General features: G+C 38.6%; 1 protein-coding gene across 2 annotated transcripts in view; it reads right to left on the bottom strand.

Annotated features, from left to right (window-relative positions):
- Positions 1 to 21,096, bottom strand: part of CRYL1 (crystallin lambda 1) — a 52,247-nt gene that overhangs the window by 19,116 nt on the left and 12,035 nt on the right. Inside the window, exons 4-5 of one of the 2 annotated variants that reach the window (XM_053970032.1) lie at positions 10,257 to 10,418; positions 6,075 to 6,269 (exon numbers count right to left, since the gene is read on the bottom strand). In XM_053970032.1, the coding sequence (XP_053826007.1) occupies positions 6,075 to 6,269; positions 10,257 to 10,418 (357 nt within the window). The remainder of the gene's footprint in view (positions 1 to 6,074; positions 6,270 to 10,256; positions 10,419 to 21,096) is intronic. The other variant, XM_053970033.1, reaches the window with a different exon arrangement.

Genomic DNA, 21,096 nt, shown 5'->3' on the forward strand with positions numbered 1-21,096 from the left:
GTGTCTTCCACAGGGATTGATGTTTATGCTAAGAACTATAAAAGAAAGAGTTCCTGTCCAGTTTCACTAAGTGTAGGTGGGAATTAATCTTTCCAAGGGGATTTTTCATCCTGGATTACCCTTCTGGTAAGCCTCTGCCTCCAGCATTTGTCAGAGGGAAGAGGAAGTATGGTAGGAGTTCACTAGAAGCTCTTACAGCTACAGAATTAAGATTAAAATAAATTCCACCAAAATCCTCAGTGATCCCAATGGCCAGTCAAATTTCAAAATCTAGACTATCTCAGAATCCTCCACGCTTCTTACAACAACATTTATATACCACCATCTCATTTTCCTAGAGATTCTAACCTCCGGTCATACCACAGGATTATCCTAATGAACCTTTGGTACTTTATTAGTGCTTCTTCCTATGCAGCGACACTTTTCACCTTTCCAGAAACCTGTGGTGGTTCTGCAGTCTCCAGCATTAGGCTCTGACCCAACCTCCTTGGTTTTAATCAGCAATCTTTCTTTTCATCTCTGAGTCACACCCACATCACAACTTCTGTCATGGACTTGGTTTGTAATCACACCAAATGTAATGGCCAAAAAACATCACAATCTTACTTTTTCTGATTCTACCAATTCATCATGTTCTCCTACTGACTCCAGGACTTCACTGCCTCCTGGACCACATACTTTCTGTTTCCAAATCTGCCACTTCATCCTCTCCATTTCCCAAATTCAGTATTCTTTTTTTTTCCCCTCTAATTGCCACTAATACATGCATTCTTTCTCAGCAGTACTTGTTACACCCTCCTCTTCACTATCACTTCAATCAGTCCCTTCCTCTTCTCCCTGATGAGATCTTCTTCCAGTCCTGTCATTTTGGGCAGATGACTTTTCTCCTATATCCCTCTATATCTTTCCATTTCATAATGTTTAAGAAACTTGTTGTCCGATACACTTCACACCTCCTTGCTTTGCTGGCCTCTAGCTTCCTTCTTCCACAGCACCCTCACTCACCTCACCCTGTAAGAAACAGTATCAACACTATTTCTCTGCCTGTCCCTTTAAACTTCCTTTTTATGATATTCCCCTTTTATGAAGCACGGTAACTAAATGTTTAATCTTATACCTTATCTTCAATCTTTTGGAAAAAGCACCTGAATAACACTGTAGTATAATTAATAGTAAGGAATTTGGACTTTGAAAGTCTTGCCAGCATTTAAAGTCTGCTAAGCTAGTCACTTGAGAAAAGAGAAGTACATAAATTAATGATTGAAGCCAATGCACCTGATTGCCACAAAAACAAACTAAAATGGACACATAGCCAAACCATGACTTTATTTTCCAAAAGATTAACAACAATTGAACAGCTGCCCGTTCTTCTCATGTTTTACAATGACTGTAACATAAAAGAAAATCCACTTTAAAGAAAAAAAAATACATTAAGACAGTATTAAAATCTTATGCAGAGATAAGTAGAGTACTTATACAATCCATCCTGTAACAGTTTTAACACTTCCTAAAAGCAGCTGAAACTCCTAAATTATATCAAGGTTAAAAAACTGTCATGCTCCACCTGCTATCTCTGCTGCTGTATTTTATGACCTCCTTGCAAATTGCAGGTGATACTTAGGAAAACATTTCAAAATATTTCACTCAGTGATCCACAGTTAAATGACACTCATAGCTACTCACAGTAAGGCTTGAGACTCCTGAACTGAAGTGTTGGTGAAACTGGTTGTTATTTTCTGGATTATGCTAACCAAAATTTTACCTTCAGAACAAGATAAAGTCAAGCTATTTAATTAACAGCCCTTGCAACATAATCCTAAACTACTCTAAAATGTACTGGTAAAAGTACAAAAGTAACAATGTCTATAGTGCACAGTGTGCTTCCCAGGCAAATAAAGGCACTAAGCTTCTGCTCCAAGAGTTATGAACAAAATCAGACACACCAGTGACCACTGTCAATGGAGATGTGAGAAAGCAAATAAATGGTACCAGAGAATAACAGAGAAAGCAGTTTGAGGTATTTTTCCTGTTTCTGGCTAAAGATTATTCTAATGGTTCCAAACTGGTAATATAAAAATTTAGGGTTGATTAGAGAGGAATAAGGATCTTCAACCTCAACATCTCACAGAACTTCTTTTACTCTCATCTTTATCAGCTTTGCAACATTTCTACCAGAGCCCTAACAATTGAATAGATGAATAAGAAACCTACATGAATGCCAGTCTCAGATACACTATGAGGTCCTACAAAAAGTTCTCAGACAGATGACCTTAAAGAGATGGAAAGGAGTGCTCTCCCTATCTGCTTTATCATGGAATAAATGTGGAGCATGAGGAGACAGAGATAACTGATACAAGAATTTCCTGCCACAAACACCTACACTGCCCAAATGCTTGTGACTTGCAAGTCAAAGCAATCTTTGAAAATATATCTTGTTACTAAAAGACTAACTCAGACTCAAAATGAAACATCTCTTTGTAGCACTCTTGCTTCAAAGAGAAGCACTTGTTTGAATTACATCTTCTAGACCCATAAATGAATCCATGGGCTTTGCTTCTAAGTTCTTATAAAGTCAAACTTCTGCATTCTGTAATCTACATTCCTAATTATCCACATAAACAAAGTTCTCAGCATTCAACAGTACATCTCCAAACGAGTTTTCTTTCTCTTACTTTCCAACAAATCGGATCTCAACTTTCAAGCCTATTAATTTTTTACCACTTTACCACCACACTTCCCACTCCCACATTCAGTCCAGTCCTATATTCAAAGCACTCGTTTTGTGCCCAGCTGTAAAATCCCAGACTCCCTGTGTGTACAGCTGGGAACCCCAGCACCTTCAGCAAAGACAAACTGTATCCCAATACTCAGGTTTCTCATTGCTACTTTAATCTGTTTGCCCTGAATTATGCTCCTCTCTGTGCTCCAGCATCCATGCAATTGCCACATGCAATTTGAACACCATGTGGAGTCTTGAGCCTGCACCCAGATTTCTATGCTGGCAGAGCCTTACCTCAGATTTCTGGCTGTGTTAAAAGTGTGTCCTACTCTTGGGCCCACATGGCAGAAGTCAGTGAGTCCCACATAACATTCAGCAAGCAGATATCTTTACAGCATTTCTTTCTACACAGCCACATCTTTACTTCCATGCTCCATATCAGAGCCTTTCTCCCATAACATGATTCCTTGCCCATGTCTCATCCATCCCAACACAACACTGCTACAGAAAAGAGAAAGACTGACAGGGTGTCAGTTTCCCAGACATATTTGGGAACCAAAACATATTCTGCAAGCTAATCAGCCTATTCATTATAACATTTTCAAGACAAATGTTTTAAGTGCAGCTGTACTGCATGTCTGTCCTACCACCAATGACTTTAACAGGACATTAGTGGTTCTACTGGAGAAATTTCCACTAAGTTCAACTGACGCAAAAAAAACCAAAAAATACCCCAGCCTGTGGCAGCAGCTCTCTGGCCACAGAGAGCAGGCACAGACTTTCCCAATCATTTTCCCGGGGAAGGCTGTGAGAAGATCAGAGAGAAGAATGAGAAACAATTCTTATCTCCACTTGTACCTGCTGTTGTACACATGTGGAATGTGTCACAGAGATTTGTTTACCAAAGGGTGATTTCTTAATTGGACACTGGATAGTGTTTAGATTGATGACCAATTAGGTCAAAGCTGTATTGGATGGATTGTAAAGGTTACTAAGTCTCTTAATAAGTATAGTATAATATAGTATAGGAAGATATAATAAAGCAATTGATCAGCCTTCTACAATCATGGAGTCAATGCTAATTATTACCTGGCTGAGGGCCTGCAGCAACACCAACCAACCAACAAAAAACCCCAACAAAACAACACAACAATCCCCCAGTGCTTCTCAGAGTAATGAAAACATTTGTTTGAGATGCAACCAATGTGAGTAAAACTTGATTTTTAGGAGTCTCTCAAAGACAGAGTTGGGGAGATTGATATTTTCAACAGTAAGAACTGGAAAGTGACTCCACAATCAGAAGTAAGAATTATGTTACCCCATTTGGAAAGTGGAATACACCAAAAGAATGTGACTTGCAATAAAAATTACAAAGTTGGCAGCACAACAGTAGAAACACACAAACTGGCCCAGGCCTGCAGTTCTCACCTATCTGTAGTGATTCTCCTCCCATCAAAGGCACTGTGCAGCCTGAAGTCACACAGCTGAAACTATACACCTTTGACAGCTGCTATTGTTCAGGCTTCTGGAATGGAAATACGACCACCAAAGTTGTTACTGTTTAAATGTGTATTTGGCTGAAACGCAATAAAATTATACAAGAACAGAACAACTCTGAAACTTTGATTTACAACAAAAGCAACCTTCTATATCTGTCAGTCCTTCAAGGACTATTTTATTACTATTCACATAACCACCACTGCCACAAAAGCATCCATACAACAGGTTCATATTAAAGGTTTGCCTCAACTCAGAACTTCCTTTCCAACGGCAGCTCACAAAGTGTTCTTAAATTCCTTCCACAGCAAGACCAAACAGAGAATTATACTTTCAGTGATTTGTACTGTACTGCCTCAGCTCCCAGCAGTCCAGTCTTTGAGATTTTGAAGCTGGAGGTTGCTTCTGCACAGTCCAACATGAATGTGTCTAAATGATCCCCGGATCCATTGAAATTTTTAGCATCCTAGGTTACTATCACAGTGGCTTCCACCATTGAGTTTATGCGCTCAGAGATGTGAAAGAATCCTGTTAGATTTTTGAGGCATTACCTGAATGCCAGTGTTGACAATGGGTGACTGGTCCACAACAGGCACAAACTATAAACTCAAAAATTACATCTGAATAGGAAGAAAAAAATTCTTTACTTTGAGGGTGACAGAGCACTGGAGCAGGATGCCCAATGAGAATGAATATTCTCCTCTGAAGTTATTCGAAATCCACCTAAGCATGATCCTGTGCAACCTGCTGTAGTAGGGGGGGTGGGACCAGATCTCCAGAGGTCCCTTCCAACCCAAACTATTCTGTGATTATACATTACTGTCTTTTCTATTCTATGTTTTCCAACATGACTACAGCTTTCTGAAAGTGTTTTTCTTACCATAAATTTGAGACTTTGTATTAAAAGTTTAACAACAGAATCCATTAAAAAATTTAAACAAACATCTCCAGTAGTAGATCAGTTCCTTCCTCACAACACTTACTGTTTTACTTACTGTTATTCACCACCTCCTTTATATTGTTGTATTATGTTGCTAGTGAAAGCCAGCTACAGGTAAGCAAAATCAGTTCAGCAACTACGTTTAAACACTTCTTTGGAAAAAGAGTTGCTTTGTTTACAGTAATATTACCTTATTTTTAAGATCTTTACCTATATTTGTGTGCATGGTTGTTTTAAACAGCTTGAAAAATCTAAACATTCCACAACAAAAAAGTAAGTCTTATTAAAGCCCAGTTGAAACTCTTCTCAAGAGAATAGCAACAGACTCATAACTCAGCTCCTGCTGATGAAAGATCAGACTTTTCAGCATAGAACAGCTAACTGTGGGAAAAGCTGAAGGCACACAAACAAATGATTCTCAGCTAGAAGTCTGAGTGGGCAGGAGGAGGAGAAATCTGTCTTTACCTAAAAGTATCAAGTAACAGTTAAACCTATGACTGCAGCTCCTGAAAGGCCAAAGAGAAAACCATTTAAAGTATTTTCATGACCACTGTCCAATAGGCCCACAACACTAGAAAAAACAAACACGAAATGATGGGACACCTACAAAAAGAAAAATTGGTATTTTGATTCCTGCTTTTAAAGTAATTCTTTTGATTGCCCTGAAGAGTATTCTGAAAAAAGAAAGCAGGATAAACAATAATTTTTAGTATCACATATCACCTCATTTTTGTCAGTCTTTGCTTTTTATAACTGACATCACTTCTTACTAGGCTTAATTTACATTTAAACATACATTTTATGTTCATAAGGGACAGCTGAACAAAGATGACACAAATTTAAAGGATGTTTAAATATACAATCTCACTTATCACATCTACAGAACTGACCAAGAACTGAAAGAAAAGATATACATACACCCACAAGTCTCCAAGCTTCACTTATCACTGCATACTGTAGTCGATTCAGAACAAACCCCTCGATTTCTCTGTTTAGTTTGACAGGAGACTGACCAATCTTCTTCATCAGGGCATATGTTCTCTCTGTTGTAGAAGGGTCTGTTTCTGGATGAGGAACAATTTCAACCAAAGGCACAAAGTAAGGTGGATTTACCTCAAGAAGAAAGACAAAAGAAGAACATCAGCCACCAACAGAACAAGTTAATATAAAGTATCTTTATAGCTGGCACTAGCTTGGATAATTTCCAGTTAACACAGCAATCCTGACATTCAGACCTTGAAAGACTTCACCAATCCAATAAAAGCTGGTGTATTAATTCAAATTAAAATAAATAATTAAACTTGCACTAAATCAAACTGTTTAACCCCAGCAAAATCCATGGAGCTACACCAGAGATGACAGCACTCAAACAATACTAGAAGACTTTATTCTGACTTGAGGAACTGTTTGCTCAATATTCAGGCTGTTTATTGTTGTAAGACAAATAGTCACCACCTGTCTTTCCAAATTAAGCAAGGCATTTCCTTTTAGACAGTCAGGAACTTTATAACAAAAGTATTGCTAAACACCACCTGTAAGATGCAACAGTTAACAAATAAGCAGCTATTGGCCCAAGCCTGTAAATATATGCTAAATATAGTAACAGATATCACACAAAACCTACTTTGAAAATGTTGCAGAACAGGTTACCTCCAAACACTGTACTTAGAAAAAAATAAATTACCTCTCCCTGACTCTTCCCAAATCTAACTTCTCATCAAGTCAAGACCTTTGTGTTATGTATTTTTGAAGTAAAAAACAAAAAATCCTAAAGAACATCCTGGAAACAGCTAAAAGTTCTTCAGGTCATAGTGTTACAGAGAGTTAAGCTGCAAGCATTCTCTTTCCAAAGTAGCAGTCCTTCAGCTGTACTCTTAAAGGTGTTAAATTCAGCTCTCCATCTGGTTCTGGGCAATAGAAGGGGCTAACATATTATAAATTACTACCAGGAATAACACTGACATTTGAAGGATGGTAATTAACTACTGATTCCTTCATCATGCTCCCTTACAGTCAACTACTCTTAACTGTGCTCCTGTAAATGCAAGTACAGGATTTAGCCACAGGAATGTGCAAGTAGCCTTTCCTCCCTGCATGTTCTTTCTTTTCAGTATTTACATAGTTTCCTTTCCCTCAGGGCCTGACATGTGCTCTAACTACTGATGTAACACACTTCATTCCTTTTAGAGGGCCTTGTGTTCCAACACAGCCACTCTCACATCAGTATCTTTGGCAGTGCCACCAGCAATGCTGAGAATAGTGTGGTGGATGGACACCATCCAGTGGTGCCAGGCAACTGAGCAAGACCCAAAACACTGCAAGCACCAAGACATTCTCTGAGGCTTTTCTAACCCTTAAGTATATCACAGGTTCCAGTCGTAAAGAGGACAAGTTAATTGCTGAGAGAGACTAAGGCTATTAAAAATTTATTCGAAGATTACTGTTGACAGTGATCTTATTGAAGTATTCAATTTCATGAACTTGGCACAGGGAGCATATGGGTATGTTCATGAGCACACTGAGGAGACACAGGAAGACAATTTTTCAGGAGTCAGATAATAGACATTGGTAAAAACTGAAAGTGGTAGAACATAGATGAAATAGGGAATGGTGGAGAGTTTCTAAAAATGAGAAGTATTTCAGGAAACACAAGGTCACCTTTGCATAACAAAGTCACAGCTAAGAAAGGAGATGATGAAGAAAACACCAAGAAGAATTACGTTACACAAAAGCTGCCAACAAACATAATTATTAATTTTAATGGACCAGTAATAAGATTGGAACAAAAATTAGAAGACACAAACAATTTCTAACAGGAGTAGTGGAGTTGAGAAAATAATCTTAGAGAGTTTAATGCAGTTTTAACGTTATTTGATTGCAGGGTTTCCTGTAGAACAGGGGACTTCACTCAGGGGCACAGTATCCTCTAGCCCCATATTTCTAGTTTTGTGATCTAGCAGGCATATACAGCATGTGAGAAGAGAACCACCCTGCAGCAGACCTCTATTGATCCACTGCCTGAAACTGCTTTCAGAGAACAGCGGTACCTGTTTTGTACTGTAACACAAGTATTGTGTGCATTTCTATCATACAGCTGTGCTGTGAGCCTTTTTTTTTTCTCTAATTACTGAACCATGGTAAGCAAAAGGATGAGCTGCTTCTGCCCTTTGGGCACTTAGTTTCATTTAATCTCAACACTCTCACCCATGCCATAGGCTCTACAACTTTAGATTTTAATTTTTCTGGTATATCAAATTCCACACTTGTTTTCAGTGTCTTGAAGAGCTGCTTGCTTCCTGCAGCCACCAAACCCTACTATTGTGTTCAAGATCTTAGTAAAAAATAAAACAAAACAAAAAAACCCACCCAAAGCCAAAAACTACTACAAAGCACACATGTTTCCTGATGCAGAAAGGCCTCTGGAAGAGTACACTAGTTTACAGCTTCTTTGGTACACTCATTACAGCTGAGTGAAGCTGGGATTACTAAAAAAACAGTCTCATTTGGACTGCAAAGCTATTTGGGAACAATTAGACATTTTAAGATACTCCAGAGCGTTCCCTTTGACAAAATACATATCCTTGCAACAGAAACGTAGAAAACGTTTATGCAGAGACCACCTTTCCAGATCTGATAAAACCTGGTTTCAGGAGTGGCTCCTATCAAGACTGTAGTTCAGACTAAACAAAGTCAGCTGGTACAGATCAACTTGGGAAAACAGTAAGAAAGAGTACAGTAAAATCAAAGACTGACAAACAGTCACACAGCCAGGAACTGGTTAAAAAAAATTGTATAGTTACTTAATACAGAAATGCTAAAGAGACATTATCTCTTCTCTTGCACTAGAGAAAATTACAACTCTGGAAATAAGAGATAAGGAGCTATTGAATTTTAGACTGGAGAAAGGCTAGATCTAGGCACAGATACATACTTTGAAATTTGACTTTTTTAATAATTAAAAGGGATTGAAAACTTATACAGAAACAATCCAAACCAAGCCTTTTGTTCCCTTTGCCACTCAGGCACTCCAAGGCACAATGGTGGTGGTGGAGGGGTATCAGAAAGGCACTGACCAAATGCTTTGACACTACAGCATGAGGCTATAGGTAGCTGTAGAGACACTACAGTAAAGTAGTGCTGTATTTTTGTACTCTTGAGCATGCCCAGGGAATTGACATTTACTTTACACTCTGAGGGATACCCTGGAGAGACATCATGTAGTTACCAAACTGCAGAGACCAGGGCAGCATCTTTTGTCACGACAACAGTCCTCTTAACTGACCAGCTGACCACCCAACATTGGGTTAACAAATTCATCAGCTTCTTGAATAGTGGAAAACAGAAGCAGTAGGAATCCCAGTGATGATCAAGATAAAATGCTCTTCCATGCTGAAGAGAGATGTAATAAACTGTTGTCTGACAGTTCCAAACAGACCTCTACAGAAGCTCTCAAGTGCCTTTGACCATTTTGAGGTCCTGCTACAACCTCTAGTCATTCCATTTTTCCATCACTGCCTTGTCCCAGTTGGTCATGAAGCATGCAAATTCAGCTCCAAGTCCAATTTGTTCCATTTCATCATTCCTTAATTCCTCTTTCAGGAATTAAGGAATACTGCTTCTGCATCACAAGTCTGAAGAAACTGGAATCTAAATTTCCCATCTTTTATCAATATAGCCTGACAAGCACATTGCAGCTCAGTGTTTGGATTCTTACTGTTATCCAACAGAAGCTAAGAAAGGATACTAGAAAAGACTAACAATGACACAGGAAGAAAGCAGCAATGTTATGAACTTGTACCCAAAACACAGAATTCCTACATTTTGAAAGCCAGTAGTTTGAGAAACACACAACAATATGAGCACAACAGCTCACACAGACCATATCTTGATCCAACAGTATGCAACATGCTACGTCCTCTCAATTTTGTAGATTAGTACTGCTGCTCACAGGATAACCAAACTAAAGGTTTTTTTGAAAAGTTGGCCCTGCACACTAACAATGGCACACAAGAGCCCCATATGCCCTTCTGAATCTTTCAGACTGCAGGAAGAAGTTTGGGATACAGTTCATATAGAAAGGAAACATGCCATCCTACTTACAGGATGTGACACGATGCACTGCTTAACATGTTTAAGGCCAGTGAACAATTTGCTGGGTAAGAGACAAGAGGTCGAGCTGCTTAAGATAACACTGTTACCCACAGTAAGATCCAACTGACCAAAAATCTTCTTTTTCAGTTCCAGATTCTCTGGAGTACATTCCTGGAATAAAACCAAAAAACAGTATTAGAAGGCATGTAGTTCAATAGTATCTATGCATACCTCTCAGACTTCACTGATCCCATCCTAGATTGACATCTGGGAATTCAGCACAAACCATCTGTTTTAATCAACCTAGATATACCAGTGAGCCAAAAACACAAAAATATATTCCCACAGTTAAAGAAATGGAAAGTCCAAGAGTTTATGTACAGCAGAAGATGGACCACCACACCCTACAGGTGATTTAATGCAAAAGAAAATATTCTGCTTTGTCTAAAATACAGATTTTAACTCACACAATACAGAGGAATAAGACAGGAGAGATAACACAATACAGAGGAATAAGACCTGGTCTCCCCTTTCTTTTTTGAGTATCTCACATGATAGAAGTCAGTACTCTCTCTAAGACAAGATGGAAATGAACAGGTGTATCTCAGAAGAAGATAAACTTACAATCTCCAGAACTACAGCAGGAGATTCCAAGGTATGTCTCCACAACCTGTGCTTAAACAATTCCCAGAGTTGAAATTAATGAAGATACTTATGCATTTTAAGTATGAGGGTGACTGAGAAAGACTTCTCAAGACCATCTGAAATAGAATGAATGCTATCCAAACTTCTACCAAAGCTTCTGAGTACAGTCAGCTCTACATCACTGTGTGAAATTTCACACACGTGAGCCAAGAGCCACAACCTATAATCACTAGAATTCCAAAGTTATCTCCAGGAGATGCCTGAAGGAGAGCATGCAAAGATCCACTAGTCTGGGAGGAGAAGGACATGGGATAATAACTACAGTGGATCCCACAAGGAACAGAAAAGTCTTCAGCCTATGAAAAGAAAATGGAGGAAGAAGGCCAGCCTATTTTGAGGGGTTTTGGAAGAGTTTAAAAAAATTCAAACAAGATCCCAAAGTTGTAAAACCTCAGCCTTCCCCTTAAAACACACAGAAAATACCTGCTCTTTTCCATCTCTAACCTTCTCCCACCTGCCAGTACTTAATTTTGTCCTTTCTGTTACGTTGAACTACACAAGGCAAGGTTAGGGGAAAAGGCTATACATTTGATGTAATCCAAAATTTACATTTAACATCTGCTGCTTCAGACAGACTCTGTGGCAAGAATGCCCAGGACCAGAGTTTTTAAACCAAAAAATGGGTTAAAAGTAATTTGAAATCTTAAAAAATAAGTTGCATGGAACAGTACTAAAGGTTCCATGATGCAGAAGAGATAAACAGGGTCATTTAAGAACTCCAGATAGAGCCCAGAGTATTAGACAGCCTTATCAAAACAAAATGATACTCTCCTCATAGTTCCAGAATCCCTGCTTGTTGGTTAAGTTTAAATAGCTTCTTTTAGTGAAGCCAAAGATGATGAGAACTCTGCAGATACTGTTCAAGCTAATAAAAGAGCTGCTTTGAATAGGTTTGTGAACTTGAAACTCTAAGCCTGCTCTCACATCAGATGATAATCAAAAAGGCAAACTCAAATCTGCTGGAAACTCAAACCTGCTATGGTTACATAAGGTTTCTGAATGGGCCATTTGCTTGGAGTTTCTTGTATAGTGTCACAATTGTATTCAGGTTGTTGGACCACTGCAATAAAGCTTCTGTTCTCAAGCATGCAATTATTTTCTCAGAGACACCAATTCCCTGAAGACCAGGGGGAAAATTAAGCTCTAAACAATCCATTAAACAGGAACCTCACTTGTTGGCAGTTATGGAGCCTGGAGAGGTCCGAAGCTATTCTGTTTACCATGAGAAAGATCAAACAGAGAGCAGGTAAGATATGGGTTTAAAGCTACCACAGTTTCTCTCAAAGAATCAGTGCAAAAAGGTTTACATGCACCACTATGCATTTTAAGTGACACTGTATATTTCTGTGCCCTTTTCTTAGGGAAGATCATACTTCTCACTTGCAGAAAAGAGTAAACCTTTATTCCAAGGCCTGGTCACCTAAACAAGGTTGCTACAAATCTGGCTTCTAATTTAAACTTTATTAGACATCTCTTAAGAGTCTGATCAGAACATGACAGCTGTTAATTTTTAAAACCCATCTCCTGGAAGTGATGTATTGAACTAAAGGCTTATATGTAATAGGAATTACACTATTCAAATACATGTTCAGAGAACACACAGCAGCTGCTTGAACCAGTAAAGAACTACACAAAGATAAACACATGCTAGACTCCCTCCCTAGCTAACTGATACACTGCATGGTGATTGAGGTCCAGTTGTCTCTAATTAAGAAGCTGCACTCACATGACACAAACCCTGAAATGCCAGTACATGGAAAGCCAGTGAGTTTCATCTGTTTAAATCCAGTGCCTCTGTGTTTTTGTAGAGCCCTTTCTCATCATGCCATCCACCATGTGCGCTCCCACATTCATCCATGCTCATCTAAATGCATAACTTAATTTTCCTATATTTAAATGCTGGCCTCTGCCCAGTTTCTTCCCATCCATTCTCAAATAAGCCAAGGTAGCAACTTCTCTGTAACTTCTAGAAAAACACTCCCCAAAACACTATCTTGCAAAATACCTTTTTCCTTATACTATCAATGAGAATTGCTGCTGAGCAATTTATTAGTACTGGGAAGCAAAAGAAACAAAATATGGCCTGAAGCAAAGCCCTGCAACACAGTAGTATGGACCTAAAATAAGTAGACTTCCTACACAAACAGTATAAGATGAAAGCCAGATATTTAAACTAGCATGCAGAAGGTTAAAGATTAGCAGCCACTCAGCAACAAGCAAGGCATTTTCTGTAAGATCATCTGGAGAAGGGATGCAGCATCAAGCCTTCCCAATAAGGAGTATGAACTCTGATGGCAGTCGCCAGCATTAGGAATTGCTGAATAAAGAAGTCTGAAAGCTGCACATTGAATTCCTACCTCCTGACTAGATGCTATCTGGTGCAAATTCAAAACATAAAGTCTTTCTTCCCTGGCAATCTTAATATGAAGGTTTATGATAATATATACATTTCTACAAGTGAAGATAGATCTGTCTCGAGCTCTCCTAGACCCACCTTCATTGCAGGAGTGTATCCCATACCATGGGACTCTTCGAAGTAGATTTTGGCCCAACAGGCCAAAGTTGTCCCTGCTGAAGTTTTTGTCTTGCTTTCTCCTCTCAAGGATCCTCAGTTTCACCATCTCATGGCCACTATAGTCAAGACTTCCCCATGACCTTCACATCTCCAACCAGTTCTTCATTGTGAGGTCCAGCACAACATGTCCTCTCTTCTAGTCCCCAGCCACCTGTGTTAAAATTACCATTAATGCATTCCACAATCCTTCTGAATTCTTTGTGCTCTCCTGTGCTGTCCCTCCAACAGATATTGATGTGGTTGAAGCCCCACCATGAAGATATGGGCCTGTGAATGTGAGGCTTCTGAAGAAGGCCTTTTCTTCCTGATCAAGTGGTCCATAGCAGACACCTACCACAAAGTCTCCCATACTGGTGGTCCTGCTAATACTGACCCAAAAGTTCTCAACTGGCTCCTCAATCAAACCAAGGGAGGCAAGAAACACACTATTACCCTCCCACAGCTATCTCCCTCCTACAGCTATTCACCTTTGTCTTGTACCACCTAACCCCCAAGAGTTGCATTTCACTGCCATGCCACAGCTGCTACAGCAAGAGCACCCTGTGCCCTTCCCAACTGAGGTAGAAAATTATTTTCTAGAGTTCTGCAACTTCCCCTTTCCCAGTAAACTCAGTAAGGTTTTAAGGAGCAGGTAAGTTGTTTATAAGCCATGACCACTTTGACTGCAACAAGAATCCTCCTCATCTTCTGCACTTAAGTGAGGATCTCCAAACGTGCCACAAGCCCCTGCTCTGTTTATACACATTTAAAACTTACAGCATTTTAAGAAGCCTCAGCTTGTCAGTGCTGTGATTTAGCTGACATTTTTAAGGCACTCCTGTAGAACAGTTCCCAGAGTCAAGTGACAGCAATCCTCTCCTCTTACAGAATGAGGCCATAGCAGCAGCTTTCAAAGCACTGAACTATCCCACAAGCTGGACCCAGACTGTCAGCGCTCCTGCAACAGGAACCACATTATATCCAGCTTTTTGTGGGAATATAAAGAACGTCACAGGATTAAGAGACAAAGAGTGCTGCATGTCAGAAAAGGAGCTTTTCTGAAAGCTTGGTGCCTAATACATTTCTACAAATACTTCTATTATTTTCTATAGTTATAATCCACTAGAAAAAGAACTTCGCAGAAAAAACAGGCATAATTGTTTTACTTTCAATCTAACAAGTCACTTGAGAATGTTTTATTTCTAAAACAAATCCTGATTAATATAAACCTACAAAAAGCTTTGTCCTGTGTTTTTTTAATACACATAACCTGAATCCTGTATAAGACAGACATCAAAAATATCTGAAAAGGAGACCTGCAAATTTAATGAAATTAAATAGAGATTTCAAATTACTATCTATAGCAACTGTACAGGCAAATACAATTATTCCATATAATTTTACCATATCTAAATAATATAATAAAGGATCCTTGTAAAAGCCTCTTTGAAAAAAGTACATATGTTAAAATAAGCTATCTGCAAATTAAGCCCTGCCATTTGATAACCAGTTCTGTTTCCTCCAACATCACTGGCGAAGTTGAAGTTACTGAAGTTACCAAAGCAAAATTCCATCTACTTGTTCCATCTTGCATATAGACTGCTGTGTTTCAGTCAGCATTTTATTGAATCCACATCAAATTCTATTTTAAGCAAAAGAGTGTTTAAAACGTCCACTACTATCCTTAGTATTTCAGTCCTAATTATTATAATTTCTATTTAGGCTTTTGTGTTGATATTCTGGTTTGTTCTGTTCCTGCAGGGTTTAGGTGTGTATTTCCATTCTGGAAGAGTGAAGATGCACCTTCTATTAAGGAAACTTGAGTGCTTTTTCTATTGCATTCCATGTCAGACACTAAAGTGCACTGCAGTCAGTAAACAAGACACATGAAAACACACATGAACCTGGGGAGCTACACCACCTGCAATTAAAAAACTTCACATTTTGACTGCAGAGGCTGGGAGTTCAGCTATTGAAACAAGCAGAGACATAAAGCTGCATTTTTAATATCAGAACAAATTATTACATAGAAGTATCAATTTCACTTCTGATATTACTGTTAGCCAATAAAACTTAGCTCAAATATATATTTTTAATACATTGAATAGGTTTGGTAATTTCACAAAATTCAAAATCATTACATATTTCAAATGGAAGTACTTGACTTCAAGTATTTTGGACTTTTTCATCACACTCCCCTCAAAAATAGTTTTAGATGCATATTTTGAGGCACTTTAGAGATGGATAGTATGTGCATCTAACAGTATACCAAGACATTATTAAGATAAGGTGACTAACAAAAATTCATTAATTCAAAGATGATAATGGGAAAGCATATTTACTTCAGTTTTCTTTTTGTAAAGTGCTGCTATCCTCCTTCAGGATAAAGGCAGGGCCTGCAGCTGGGTAGGAGGCACACACACTTTTGCATGGCTTTGGGATGAGACACACACACAGCTGTTGCTGAAGGCTGTTGCTGAAGCTGTTGCCCCAGGCTGTTGCACACCTTTCAGTGCAGTGTCAGGATTTTGATCAGTTAAAATGAGGTAGAAGGAGTAAAAAAAACCCAAAACAAACCACCACAAAAACCTTCAGACACTTGGATGTAAGGCAGAAACCCAACCCAGTGGAACAGACACAGAGGAACAGGAGTTCATCAGCCTGTCTGCCCCTTTCCCACAGCAGATACTCATTCCACTAAGTGGGTACACAACTTCCTTAAAGATGGTTTCAAGCTCATGAACAAAAACCAAATAATTAACAAAAATATCATTTGCAACAAAAGCCTCCTTAGGTGTAAACCAACTCTAGTTAGTCCAAACCAAGCCACAACCTTGACAATCAAGACTTTTATTTTGAACCTGAACTATCTTACTAACTACTGCTATCCTGTAAGCCAAGGGTAAGAAGGCATCATAAGGGCAGCAGCTCCTCTAACTGAAAAGCACACTGGCTGTTTGTTAGGGGGTTAGGGATAATGGGAGGGCCATATTATCACCATGTGACACGATTATAAAAAATATGAATAAAGTACAAGTATGCGAGTTTCACATCCCAGAGCTTCAGTTACAGACTTTCTATGGGTTATGTATGCAGTGGAGCAAAATGCTGAACATGGGAGGAGAAGGAATCACACCACAAGAGCATTTTAAGAACAGGTTAATACATTTTTGACACACAGTTGTCTAGGTATGACTGATCCTGCCTGCCTTTGGTCTCATCACTAGATAAAGAAACTTATTGTAAAAGCAGTCATAAAAGATCAGGTAAAGGCACCAGCACTTTCAGGCTAACCTAATTTAAAATAATAATTTAGGGCTATAAATCACCTTAGATCTAGAGTGATAACTTCTTATTGGTCTTGAACATATGAGCTCATATGAGTGTGAAATCTGATGCTTCATGAATCACTACCTCTTGAGTGACATGAAAGACTGCTGACTACAAGATACTGTGCAAGTAAACAACACTGAGGTGAAATCCAGCACTGGGATGGAAACATTCTGTACTTTCCTACTTTTCATAAACATACTCTGTCAAAGAATCTGACCAATAAAGATATTAAGTTACTGCCATTTTATACTCTTCAGAATAAATGACTGAATTACAAATGTCCTTTCAACCTTTAGCAGAAAAAAATGGGATTTGTGAAGGTACTAGTTTTCAGAAACTACCTTTTCTAAAATCAGACAAATTTGGAAAGGTTTGAGGGGTTTCTGTGAGAGGCTTTTTAGCTGTTTTTTTGTTTAAAGCAAATACAGCAAATGAAGACAAGTTTGCTTCTTCTCCTGTTAGTATCATGGCATGAAAAGATCCATCATTTTCCACAACGTTCACATGGCCAACGAAACTTTCAAAAGACGGACAAGTCGATCAGGCTGCTACAGATGAAGATCCTTTTTGTTCCCTCAGGAAAGGGCAATAAGATCTCAAACTAGTTGACTGACATCCATCCTCCTCCCTACATCTTCTTTCAAAAGACTAAATTTTCTCTGGTTTTCCTTACCCTGATCTCATCCACCCTGAAAAATAGGGAAAGTGCTCTAGGAAAGGCAATGGAAACACACCACCACCCCAGAAAAGGGACCAGGGAGTAATGGAAGAGAACCTGAAGAGCAAGATTAGTTGTCAGGCAGGATGACAGTTTTGGCAATGACAACCTCCTGAAACAAGGACCAAAACTATATTCAAGACTGTAATGGTAGATGACACCAGCTGTTATATGCACAGAATAGATGGGAAATAAATGTTAGAAAACTTGGAAGGACGTAAGTCCATTCAGCAGCACCTGTTTACCTAAACATCATCTTTTAGTTCAAGTCAGATGCTGATTTCATAAAATGTTTTACAGCAAGTCTTTAAGATCTGATCATTTAAACCTTTAAAATTAGAAAGAATTTTCTCAAAACTTCTACAAAGACAGCAAGTCAAGTCCCACGCCTAAAACCTGTTCCCTCAAAAGCCAAAACACAACTTCTGGTGCCTAAGGCCAGTGTTTAAGCTCTGTAGAGTAAAATCAGGGCTAAGGTTATATTTGCCCAGCTGTGAGCAAACAGACACGTTTGTCCGTCCAGGGCTCAGTTCAGAAGAAGCCATGTTACTGCAATGCTTGCACACTCTGCCTGCCACCAGTTTTGTTTTTACAGAGGTCTGTGACTAACAGAGCCTCCAAAACAGTATGGTCTTCCAGCCTATGAGCTCAGGGCAGCTGAAGATATCTTCATCTACTGTCTGCAGACATTCTCTCATCCCCAAGAAGTAAAAGGGCTCTTGAAAGACGTAAGGAAAGCCAAACAAAAGCTACAAGTAGAAACTGGTAACAGACAGTCAAAAACTAATTTTTATGACCAGAGACACAAGACACCTGTTGTCAAAGTTCCAAAGTCAATGCTGATTTTGTACCCTGAAGGCACCACCAGACTTTTTGAAAGCTGTTAATACTGTTTTTTTAAAAATACGTTCAACTGGAAAAGATGAAAGAGCCAGCAAGATCTGAAAGATACCAGGTTGAAAATCTATTAATGTCGTTAACACCAGCTCAACAGTCTGTGCAGGTGTAATGGCGGGGAGGAGGAGAGGGGGCAGAACACCCTGTCTTTTTAAAGGGGTGGGCAGGAAATAAAGATACTGTTCTAAGGCTTTTAGGCAGAGTTTTTTTAAAAGTAAAAAAGATAAATACTTCAAGAACACAAGGCGTAAGTTAAAAGCTTAACTTCATCCCCTTGCCCAGTCTGTTCTGTTCAACACCACAGCACAACAGACCGGTTCAGAGATCACCTTTCAGTGACCTTTTGTGTCCATCTTCAACCAGCCCAGCCAGCCCTCACAAGTCACCAAAAGACACAGCAACTCAGGTGTCAAGAGTAAGACCATAGCAATAGTCAGCCATCTAATCTTCCTCTGATAACTAGCAAACTTTATTGTTCAGTTAGTAAATTGTTCAATTTAAAACCTTTGGTTTTGTTTTACTAGTGTTGTGGTAAGAGATCATACAAGTGCTGCACTTCTTTCAATTTATCTTATTTATGAACTAGACACATATCCACTAAAATCTGGTTTTAATACTCAAAGGAGATCGAAGATGTTCAGTACCCAATAGTCACATAAAGACAGATAAAAAAATAATCATATTTATGCAGGAAAGCTAAGAGCACAAATGTAAGAAACATTTAACTCATCCATGATAGTCCCACGCCAGGAACATTATAGTACAAACATATCCATTAATTTATCTCCATGGAGTTTTCAGTTAATGGAAAAGTTATTTCAGAATTAAAGCTTTTAAATTATATAAAAACGTGCCATGTACATTCACCTATATGCTATAGGTTATACACTTATTCCAAGTAGCATAGGAAAGTTCTGAGAAGTGAACTTGTGTGAATACTCAGGTTGAGAGCAAAACACGGACTGATTTCCTTCTAAAGTTGATGTAAAGTACACTAAGCAAGACAAGTTACTTCATGAAAATGTTCAGGAGAGAGAATATATAACCTTTTAAAATATTGAAGACATCCTGTTATAAATTTTCTTCTAAGTCCTTCTAATTATGTCTTGCATCTTTTTCCCAGTTGTATCTTCACTTATTTAACTTAGGAAGTTACATTTTTTACTATTTTATCCCTTCTGTTTTAAGTTATGTCCTATGAAAACTACATAGAAGGCAATTGTCTGAAGACTCATGGAGGGCAAACATCAAGAAGTTTTTTAAAGCTTTAAGTGGGCTTATTATACAAAGGCCAGATTTGAAAAGAAGTTGAGATTTAACCAACTGCATTCCAGGGTAAAGAAATTGAGTTCGCATGAAAATTCTGAAATAAGCTAATCAGTAGGTTATATCATTAAGCATGAAAATTGAGTCCTCTATATTCGACTAAGATTAATGCAACCAATATTTTATTTTTTAAGTAACTAAAAGTCAGAACACTTGCGCTCATAAGTTACAATTAGTACATTTTGTCGTTCCACATTCAAAGCTGCACTAAGCAGCATTTCTTAAATTTAATATGGTTCATAAAGTAGTCTGCTCACTGCTGAAATAAGGCTGTGAGCCTCAATTGTTTCATTCTATTCCACCACCCTCCTTCAAGAGAAAATTAAAGTCTATTTCAAATAAGTTGCCTGCCCACTTCCATTGTGCATTTGTTAACACTTTGAATCAAACTTTAATGCTATAGTTTGGAGAGCTGATACAAATAGTGCCAACCATGTTTCACACACATGATTTGTTATCCATGGGCATACTGCAGCTATTCCGTTTATTTTTATTGATATACTAAATAACTGCATGTTTAGAGACATCAAGAGGGCTAAGGGAACATAAAATGTGCCAGAAAACTGCAGTTACCCCAGGTACACTGTTGCTGTTTGGAGACTACCAACACAACACTGCTGTCTTCAGCTACCTGAAAGGAACACACAGGTTCTCTGAGGTAGGACAGCAGGCAAGAGACTGAAGTTGCAAGAAGAGACTTCCAATTAGATATCAGGGAAAAGATGCAATGACAGTAATCAAACATTTTAACACGTTACCCAGAGAGACCAGAAGTGTTTACCCAAAACTCAACTGCACAAATTCTGCGCAAGCTGATGCAAGTTGGTCCTGCAATGGGTTGAGCCAGATGAGTTCCACAGGTTCCTTCTAACAGAAAATTACTTTGATTTTGCAACATTTGCCCAATGCCCATTTTGTAAATGAACTGATAGTGGTGGGACCTTGATTTAAGCTGATGTTGCATGCAAGACCTTGTTCAAAAATCTTAAGATTTTGCCAAATACCCTCTTTCATGGGACCAATAGCATATCAAAACCCAACATCCCTGCCAGAGCAACAAGACCCAAGAACTCCATCACAGCTATGTTCAGCTTCAAAAGAAGATGATAAAATAGAAGTCAGAATGCTGAAGCGATAAAAAGTTTGCACTAAAAGGATCAGATCTTTACAGGTAGCATATGGAGAAAGTAAGGACACCATATGGATATAGCAGGTAGTTAGTAATGCTTGAAACAGCAAAAGAAAACAAGAAGAACTATGAGAATACTGGAAACAAGAAGACAGCCTTCACAAGGAAAAGGGAAGAAGAATAGTCA

This window comes from Vidua macroura, chromosome 2 (assembly GCF_024509145.1).
Source record: "Vidua macroura isolate BioBank_ID:100142 chromosome 2, ASM2450914v1, whole genome shotgun sequence".
Taxonomy (NCBI): domain Eukaryota; kingdom Metazoa; phylum Chordata; class Aves; order Passeriformes; family Viduidae; genus Vidua; species Vidua macroura.